Raw genomic sequence first — 10,138 nt, forward strand, 5'->3', positions numbered from 1 at the left:
TTTAATAACGATTCATGATTCATATGGTGTCTGTTGCTGATAGCGTTACGATGACAACTCAGACAGAAACTGAGACAGAAACGGTCTTCTCTGCCTCCCCTTTCTGTTTGATGCTGGACACCACATAGCTCTGCTGAATGGTCCGAGGCTGAACGCACTTCAATGAGGACTGAGATAGGGAGAGGCTCTGCCATTGTCTCCAGTTAAAAGTAACTTCTTCAAAGAGCCTACCACAAGAAGGGAACCCATGTTCATTTGCTTGTGTTCAAAGTACAGTAAAGCACTCGAAACAGACAATGCACACATTGCTGTAGTATCTTGGTGTTGCTATGGAGCTCCTGAGATACACCTGGGGTCGGTCTTCCGCTTGATGAGAACCATTTCAATCCTTCTCACTCAACACATCAATGAATCCCCTCCCTTGCGCTGGAAAAGAAACATGCTGCTGTCGAATGAATAAAAACTCTCGCTAATATGCTAAGTTTATGCAAAGTTAGTCACTCACGAAGGTGGAGATGAGATGGCCCTTGCTGGCTTAATGATAAGACAAATATGGAAATTATGTAAAGTTCTCATAATCCTCGTCTAACAAGAGAAAGGCTCTCAGCCCAAGGGAAAAGCTGGGTTTAAAAGACTGAATCCAAACAAGCAAATTCATCTAATCTGTATATAATAGGCGCCTAATAAACAAACAATAGAGTAAATATAAAAGTTTTAAAAAGCTATAGGAAAAAGGGGAGTGTTCACTATTCAGTCAAAACTTTATTGATAAACTTATCGTCCATGATCGATTAGAAAAAAACATTCACTGTTTGAACAAGTAACAATAAATGCACAAAATGTTATTTAAAATCATTCTTGCACAGAACTGTAAGGCATCGTAGAATACCCAAGGAGCTCTAGCACATCGTTGGAAATCCTGCACATCAAAGTAAACCAGATTGACTATAAATACAATAGTAAGAATAGATTGTTCCTGCACTACACCGTATTACAAAGCCACACGTACATCATTTATCTCTTAGGTAGTTCATGACGTTTTTCTTTTTGGTAAATTTCAAACAGCATGGTTTCAATTTGTGTTGAATTCCTTGTTGTTCTCCTCACTTATGGAGATAAGCATCCATCCAGAGGTCTCCTGAGTTCTTAAGCGACCTAGAAACACACACACAGGGAACAAAACAACAAAGAGAATGAACATTAATCAAACTACATCATAAACAATATAAATAAGGAATATAAGTCAAAATACACCATGATCAGTAAAATTAATGAATATTAAAAAAAAGAAAATACATCATGATATTCGCCTGAGATACGAGGACACTAAAGTCTTTCGTGTGATGGATTTGATCCATATCCATTATATTCTAGTAATTGAACTGCCTGACAACTCCCTCCCTCCACCTCTGGTCGCCCCTCCATTGTAAGGCTTTCATTCCCAGCATTCAACCCAGCGACCAGCCCTCGTGTTAAGATGACCCCACCTACCGCACGACGTCGGCCACGCCCCGCCACAGCGTCTTCTCCTGGTACGGGATGCTGTGCTTCTCACACAGCGCTCGCACCAGCGGAGCCAGCACCTGGTAGTTGTGCCTCGGCATGGTGGGAAACAAGCTGCAGCCAGACATGGGGGAGGAGAGAACAGTAACCATGGTAACACGTCTCAGTTTCATCAGTGTTAGGAGACCAGTGGAGCAGTCTGCACAAACTCTCCCGACGATTGAGTGGGGAAGTGTGCAGACGGATTCGGTGTGTAGAAGCGATTAGTGGGCTGGATACCTCTGCTTCTATCTCTGTGTTCGTATAGCAAACAGAGAGAAGTTACAGTTATAGCTTGCAAAGCACATTGTGGTGTCACTTACTGGTGCTCGATTTGAAAGTTCAGATGTCCGCTGAACCAGTCGTTGAAGCAGGACTGTTCTATATTACAGGTGGCGCTCAGCTGAGGGGGGGGGGGGGGAGAGATTACCAACACAGCAGCAGCAGCAGGACTCTGAAGTACCCCCCCTCTGAGTGTGTTTGATGAGCTCCCTGTACGTACCTGCATGCTGAGCCAGTCCTGCTGCTTCTCGTGGTCTATGTTCATCGGCAGATGATTCATCTGGGTCACCCACACGAACCAGTGGCTCTCCAGGAACCTGGCACACACAGGGAACAGAGCAAAGGCATGTCCAACGTCTGAATGGCATTCGGAGGACCGAAACGGTGCGGTGTAAAGATGGATGACCTGACAAAGCTGATGAGGGCCACAGAGCCCAGCAGGCCGTAGAACGGAGCGTAGCAGCAGAAGTAGCGCAGGTAGTACGACATGGACCAGGCCAGGTCCTGCACGACAAGAGCACAGGCTTTTGGGCACACATATATATGCTTACAAATGTAACTGCGCTAATGATTCATAACCATCAAAACTTATTTTATCTTTTGAATAGCATCATTGGATCACGCTACATAGTTTTTCAATACATAAACAATATAATGGCTAGGGTTTATTTGTGTCATAATACAGAGGAGTTAAAGAATGAATCTTGAAGTCATACCACCCAGTCCCGTCGAGAGAACATGGCCCGTAATATCTGGATGTGGAAATACACCGGGATGAGCAGTGGGGGTCCGACTGAAGGAGCCAAAGACATACTCATGAAAGATCACAAAGGCACCGACAGTTCAAATTGTTTCGGGCAATTCAACATGCTTTTTTTTTAAGTGGCAATTCAATGGATTTCAATTACTTCTAAGAAAATATAAAAAATGAATCAAAGAAAAAATACCTAAAAAGAAGTACTGGTGTTGGTGGTGATAGGGCATGTATTTAATCTTTTTAATGCCATACTGCAATGGAAAACAAACAGTCAGTTGAGTCGGAGCGCACCAGGGCCCAGATGAATTACATGGAACTGTGTCATAACCAGGTCACATGGCTTCCTGTGCTGGTCTTCCTCACCTCCACTGGCTGGATATCCCCAACCACAAAGACATGCAGCATGTTGACGTCAGGGTCCTTGCTGAAGACGTTGGGCTTGGCGTGGTGCTGGAAGTGTCTGTGGTTCCACCAGTTTCCAGAAGCACCCTAGGGAGACAGAACTCAGGACTTCAGTGTGCAATAGCCTCGAGGTGGACTGTGAGAACAGGATGGCGTTGATCATTGAGCGTCACGATCTGTTATGTGTGAGGAGGTACAGAGGGACATGACACCTTGAGGTGACCGATGATGAACTTGTGGAATATGTGATTCCAGCGGGAGAGCTTGAAGACGGACAGGTGACCAAAGTCGTGCTGCAGCCATCCAGCCTGGGCCTACAATAGGAAAATGATAAACAGTACATGAGACTTCATCCATTCAGAACATCAATGTGATTCATTCTTTTAAAGATCCATTTTTGCATTTTTATGCTTTATAATAGAGTGTATAGACAGGCAGGTATGGGAGAGAGAGGGGATTAAATGCAGCAAAGGAGCACGGGCAGGAATGTAACGCGGGTCGCTGCGATCAGAACTAGGCCTTAATGGTACATGCTCTGCCGGTGAGACATTCTTTCTTCGACCTAATAATCCCATCTATTCATTCATTCATAAGTCACACAACAACCCTCTCCCTGTCACCTGAGCGACAGCCAGAATGAAGGAGCAGAGCAGCGTGGTCCTCCAGCCGGTCCCCCAGAGCCACACGCTCATCCAGGCCAGCAGCTCCAGCAGCAGGATGTGGCCCAGGTGGAGGCAGAAGAAGAGGGGCTGAGCCTGGAACAGGCCCAGGCCCTCCGCCCGGGTACGTAGCGCCTGGAAGTCCTCCACCACCGCTGCCTGCAGACCGGGCCGAGGGGGCCGGAGCAGGGAGGGAAAGGGACCATCACTACGGCGCATACTGTATGCAGTGACACTGCACATAAACAAATGCAGGCTGTCCATACGATTAGTTTGTAATCATAAATGAAAAAGGAGAGAATATAAGTATAAATACATATATATAAATATATAATAAATATATGCAAACAAAGTGTTTGTTTATTCAAGGGGTAAGAATAAAGGGGTAATGAATCAAAGTAAGTAACTAAAAGCGTTCTATGGAAAACACTTGCAGCCTAATGAATAAAATCCCAGCATTGCATGGTTTGACTTACTCATTAGGAGGAGGTTCACCCCATGTGCATGGTGCTATAATATACGGCTGCAAAAGAAACTGCCAAAGTGATTTGATGCTTCGTAAAAGAAGAATATTCCAAAAGCGACACTAACATTCTTGTTGCGGTCCTGGCTGGGCTCGGTCACAGCCAGCTCTCCGATCAGCAACGGCTTCAGGAACTTCTGCACCAACTTCGGGTTGGGATGGAAAGCAAGAAAGGCCTCCTGCATGATAAAAAAAATAAAATCAAGACAGAACCGTCAACTTAAGTGACGTGTTATGTTAAGACCGATTCTGCGTGATGTACTAGATCTGAGGATCCCTTTCATTGAGACTGTACCGTGAGGCATGCTGAACAGGAGGACTTGTGTATTTGTTAGCAGTAGCAGCGCTAGTGACGGTGGAGCTCATGGAAAAGCCCCAATTATAAAAAGCAGTGGTTACCGTGGCGTCCTCTCCGGCATAGTGGCTGATGACCCTGAGCCCCCCTGGGTGCCTTTTGGCCCACTGGGTGACGTTGTACACCTTCCTATTGATGACGAGCCACTGGTCGTTCCTATGGCAATGCTTCTGCACCTCGTCCCAGGTGTACACACTAGCAGCCCGCCCGCCGCAGGCACTCGTCTCCACCGGCTCTGTCAGCTGCCCTCCACCTCCCATCGCCGCTGAGCTGAGTGCTGCCTCTGACCCGAACCGATGACCGCTCGACTGGAAGGTAGGTGCCGAGTGCTGAGCTTACGTTTTCCACCTAGGTGCAACAACAGCAGGGTCAAGTTCGAGTCCGGAGAAGCAGCAGGACATGTTTATCGCGGTAGGTCCAGCCCTGGGCCCCTAGGAGACAGACATGTCTGTCTCTGTAGGTCCGCCCCGTAAGAGACAGAGATTTCTATCTATGTAGGTCCGGCCCCTAAAAGACTGACATTTATATCTCTGTAGGTCCGGCCCCTAAGAGACAGACATTTATAGCTCTGTAGGCCCGCCACTTGGCCCCTAGGAGACAGACATGTATATCCCTCTAGGTCTACCCCCTAGGAGACAGACATGTATATCTCTGTAGGTCCGGCCCTAAGCCACTAAGAAACAGACGTGTATCTCTGTAGGTCCGGCCCCGGGCCCATAAGAGACAGACATGTATTCTCTGTAGGTCAGGCCCCGGGCCCCTAAGAGAGCACCGGGCTTCAAGAGGCGAGGACCAACTCTAACCTGTTGCTCGGCGCACGTTAACCAGACAAACGAGTGTAACTCTAGTAAGGTCAGAGACCACAGAAATGTCTTCGGGAAAAATTGATGATGAAAAAAGAGAAGTGACATGGTTTGGCGTGGCAACTACGACCGTTTATGCCGGCATCGACACGTTGCATAAACATCCGATAATAACAGCTCGATTAAATGGACTATGCGTTTGTTACAATTACATCACCCATAATGTAATAGGGCCTATGTAATTATTGAATATCTTCATGTCCATTTCGCGTTCAAATGGCCTTCTAATTCTAGATCACTGGTCAGCGAGTAGACAGATGCAACAGTTAACGCAGACATCGCATGGGTTACTTACTTCAGAGAATAAAGGCAACGTGCGTCCACTGGAGTCCAGGAATCCTTCCTCTGCTGCAATCAGATCAGCACAATGACGCCCTTTTAGGCTCACCTTTCGCCGAGATCATTCCTAATAGTTCGCCTCCAATTGGATCTTCTGCCCTAACGCGTTCACTCGCAGATTCACCCACTCATTCACTCTAAATTCCGAGCGATCATTCGAGGGATGGTGGGCCAATCCGCGCGTATCCCGGACCAATCCGCGCGTATCCCCGACCGCTGGCATATTCGCAATTGGCTCAATGAAATCCATCCCAAAATGTGGCGTGCGTGTGGCGTGCGTTTCAGCAGCACAGTTGAACTGGAAATGCTGGTACATTGCATTTGCATTGGTAAGGCATACTAATTTGGCCAAAGTGACTTCAACAACGAGGATATAGCCAAATAGTGAAAGAATCGGTTGAGTCCATAACAATTAGTCTAAAAATACTGATGAATTAGGTCATATTCATCTGTATTTAAACTGCGTTCTTTCTTCACAATTTAGATCTAGAATATTGTTGGAAAATGTGTTGGAAAATGCAAGCAAAATCGTCTAAATTCACAATTGCATAACATTTTGCTCTACATTACATTTACATTCCACAAGTTGTGTGGATAAACCCAGACAGTCGTCTGCTGACGCGTCGTCTGAAGGTACACAGGGACACCAACAGATGGTGCTAGTGTCCTCTATTAAAAATACACCTTTCTCATCCTCGTTTGACCTCCAAAACCCAAATCTTTGGTGAAAGCAACCAAAATCCCGAGTAGATTTTGCTGAATTTGCTTATTCCAATTTAAATAATAGACCTACACATAGACATACAGTAGACGCAGGGTGGGCAATAACCGTCTCCCTAACCGCATGCATCATTAGCCAGCTGAATCACACACATGATTTAAATCGTCCCAAATTTGCTTAGGCAAAATGTATTTTGCCGAAGCAAACTGGAAGTGAGGTGATCAAACTTGAAGTGAAGTTATGTAGCCTACTGCATTGTCTGGCAGGGGGTCACTTGGGGGTCGTTCCGATTTAAAGTGAACGTTTGCAGATAAAGTGGGTTTTGATAGCGCACCGCATCAGACAGCAGTACCCTCCAGTTCCCATGCCTGTCCCACCGGATCCCAGCGGCGCCCCTCAGTGTGTCGGCCCCCCCGTGTCATGCGTTGTGACTCAGCTCGGCTGCGGAGTCGCACAACCCAGCAGCAGCCCGTCAGTCAGTCAACTTTTCTCATGGCCGCCAAACCCGAGAAAGAGAGCGACGATAACATGTGATGTGAGACAAATTCAACAGAAAATATGCAGCAATTTTATATAAGCGTCATCTGGAGTGCTGATATTACAGCCTGTGCATGCCACCATCTCCAATACCTCATTCTGACATTTAATATGCACGCTCATTTGTTTCTCCTTTCTTTCATAATCAGGCAATCACGCGGGGACGCGCACACGGACACCGGAGACCACGTGATCCCCTTCCCATACTGGTTGCTAAGGGAGGCAGAGAGAGGGAGGCGAGTACGGTCGACCGTAAATCTCCCACTGATGGACGTGAAATGCAGAAGTGTGCAACCGTTGAACAGTTGGAGAAGTTGGCGCTACGTTTTCGCACGTCAATTTGACGTGCAGGTTTTTGACTTCGGGACGTCGGCGACGTGTCGAGAGGGAGCCGCTCTAACTTGAAGGATGTACTTTTGTTAAATGGTTCTCTGTGCTGCCGGCCAGGTCATCGAACTACGTAGACGCGGAGCGGTGTGGTCTCATTTGGTTCAGCGGACAGGAAGAGCACGCAAGCGGCCACGGGACTGTTGCCTCAGCAGACACATTTCTGCATGCATGCTCTCCTCTGTGCACACACATTTGGAATAACCTGCATCTGTCGAACTTTAAGGTTCAAGACCTCTCTGCTTCGCGCCGTGGGCACCATTGCAAGCTGATCACATTTCATACAGTTCTCAAAAGTTGCAAAGGGTAAGGTGAAGGAATTGATTAAAAAAAAGGTTGTAACTGAAGCTCTATGATGCATTCTAGTAGGCCTAAGCTTAGGCTTAATTAAAATTAAGCTGCACTTTATTGGATTCACCCAAAATCGCCAGCGAATTGAATCGTATTATTACCACTATTACTATTATTATTACTATTACTACTACTATTACTACTACTACTACCATTATTACTACTCGTTAGATTATCCAGTGGGTGAGTAACCATCACACTAGTGACTCCCCTCTCCCCTCACCCTATCTAACCAAATGTGAATTTAGACAGTTCAATGAAGAGGAAAAAGAGACCCATGACATGCACTGTCCCCAGCCTGGGAGCCCGCTGTGAGAGCGTGTAGAGTCAGGACCAACATGCTGCCCCTCGCTGCTGGTACTGTGAGTGGGATCCACCAGCAAACAAACACATCCCGCCTGAGGGCTGACCTGACACACACCATACCTCATCCCCTGACCCCGTCTCCACTCAGATAGGAGAGTCACCAAGGCACCGGTTATGGGCAGCTCTTCCAGCAAGGGAGAGGAGGAGGCGGAGGAGAAGGAGGAGGCGAAAGAGGAGGATGAGGAGACGGCAGAGGATATTGCAGAAAGGGCTGAAGCGAGGCACAGGAAGGAGGAGGAAGAGGAAGGGGAGCTGCCCCTAGGGGTCGACGATATGCTGGACAGCGGCGACCCCGTGCTGGACTTGTGCTACCGTAAATTCAAGAAGCTGCCCTGCCGGGTGTACACACTGATGCACCTGGAGAAGATCTACGCCTGCGGGAACCGCCTGAGGACCCTTCCGGAGCGCATCGCCAACCTGCAGGGCCTGCGCACCCTGGCGCTGGACTTCAACAAGATGGAGGACGTGCCCCCGGCCGTGTGCCAGCTGGTCAACCTCACCTGCCTCTACATGGGCAGCAACCGGCTGGTGTGCCTGCCGCCCGAGGTGCGCAACCTGCAGAAGCTGCGCTGCCTGTGGATCGAGAGCAACTACTTCCAGTACTTCCCCAAGCAGCTGTACGAGCTACCCCACCTGCGCTCGCTGCAGATCGGGGACAACCGCATGAAGAAGCTGCCCAGCGACCTGGTGCGCATGGAGTCCCTGAAGGGCCTGTGGGTGTACGGCAACCGCTTCGAGGAGTTCCCCAAGGTGCTGCTGCGCATGGAGGGCCTGGAGGTGCTGGACCTGGACAAGAACAAGATCTCCAACTTCCCCAGCCTGCGCCGTCTCCCCACCCTGCAGCTGCTCTCCTACGACCACAACCCCGTGGAGGGGCCTCCCCGGGTGGGCGAGGAGGTGACATTGGTGGGAGAGGGGGCGGCCGAGGCCATGCAGGAGCGGGAGGACAAGAAGGAGCGGCGGAGGAGGGCGAAGGAGGAGGCGGCGGAGCAGCTGGCGCTGGCGGAGGAGGAGGAGCGGGTCATCCACGGAATCCTGAAGAACAGCGGCGCCAGCCCCGGGCGCGTGGCGAACGAGGCCGACGGAGACGGGGACGCTGCCGCCGACGGAGAGGAGGCGCCGGAGGAAGAGGAGGAGGTGGAGGAGGAGGAGGAGGAGAGCAGCCCGTCGGAGCGAGCGGGCATGGAGTACGACAGCACCGGGCTGGAGTACGACGAGGAGGGGGTGGAGTACGAGACGGAGGAGCTGATCTGCGAGGCGGAGGGTCTGGAGTACGAGGGGGACGCGCTGGAGTACAACAGGGGCCGGATGGACTATGAGTACGAGGAGCGGGAGGAGGTTGAGGGGACAGGGAGACAAAATGGAGGGCGCTAGGAGCGCCGCGGGCTCTGATGGCGAGCCATGAAGGAATGATGACACTGCTTTTTCGGCTGAGGCAAAAGTTGCAATGGGATTGTAGTAAAAAGCTTTTTAGTGTTGTGAATCGGATGGTGCTGCTAATGTGTAACTTATTAACTGACCTGTGAAAATGAGTGAACTGGACATTATGAAATAATGGACTGAAGCACTTTTAACATCTCCAATCATTTGCTAATTGACAAGTCAGCAGAGGCCTCAGGTGACGGTTCGATGTGTGCTCTCTGAGCACCCTGTGTGTGTTTGTGGATGCATCTTTTTAGTTTGTCTCTTCAAGGAAAGGATATAATTTACAAAACAACTGATACAATGTGATGGGGTTTTTCTATTCTACTGAGTGTGAATAATATAACTTTCTTATTAAATATTTATTGAGTTCACCAAGTCAGTGTCAATGTTGTTGTTATAATTATTATGCTTTTTTTTTTTTGTCATTTCCCGGTAGTTAGCGCTCTGTTCTGTATCGGGGGCCACAATAGCTCAAGCAGGATTAACGGAAATTGTACACACGTTGACCATGTTTATAAATGTATTGGAACATGAATTTGCAAAATATTTATGACACACTAACCAGCCCCCAAAGCCTTGTCAGTGTTGTGTATGCAGACGTGGGGCGTTCCGTGCCAAGAAGGACAGAG

General features: G+C 48.6%; 2 protein-coding genes across 2 annotated transcripts; one reads left to right on the top strand and one right to left on the bottom strand.

The window, feature by feature from the left end:
• Positions 1 to 742: 742 nt before the first annotated feature.
• Positions 743 to 5,981, bottom strand: fads2 (fatty acid desaturase 2). Its single transcript, XM_030366783.1, has 13 exons — positions 5,679 to 5,981; positions 4,565 to 4,868; positions 4,234 to 4,344; positions 3,604 to 3,801; positions 3,196 to 3,297; positions 2,945 to 3,070; positions 2,772 to 2,832; positions 2,541 to 2,617; positions 2,231 to 2,328; positions 2,045 to 2,141; positions 1,866 to 1,945; positions 1,492 to 1,617; positions 743 to 1,155 (listed from the first exon to the last, which is right to left on the bottom strand). Exons 2-13 carry the CDS (start codon positions 4,778 to 4,780, stop codon positions 1,104 to 1,106), a joined length of 1,344 nt encoding a protein of 447 aa, XP_030222643.1. The 5' UTR covers positions 4,781 to 4,868; positions 5,679 to 5,981; the 3' UTR covers positions 743 to 1,103.
• A 1,191-nt stretch (positions 5,982 to 7,172) lies between these two features.
• On the top strand, positions 7,173 to 9,884 carry lrrc10b (leucine rich repeat containing 10B). Its single transcript, XM_030366786.1, has one exon. It carries the CDS (start codon positions 8,199 to 8,201, stop codon positions 9,456 to 9,458), a length of 1,260 nt encoding a protein of 419 aa, XP_030222646.1. The 5' UTR covers positions 7,173 to 8,198; the 3' UTR covers positions 9,459 to 9,884.
• The last annotated feature ends 254 nt before the right edge of the window (positions 9,885 to 10,138 follow it).

This window comes from Gadus morhua, chromosome 9 (assembly GCF_902167405.1).
Source record: "Gadus morhua chromosome 9, gadMor3.0, whole genome shotgun sequence".
NCBI classification, from domain to species: Eukaryota; Metazoa; Chordata; class Actinopteri; order Gadiformes; family Gadidae; genus Gadus; species Gadus morhua.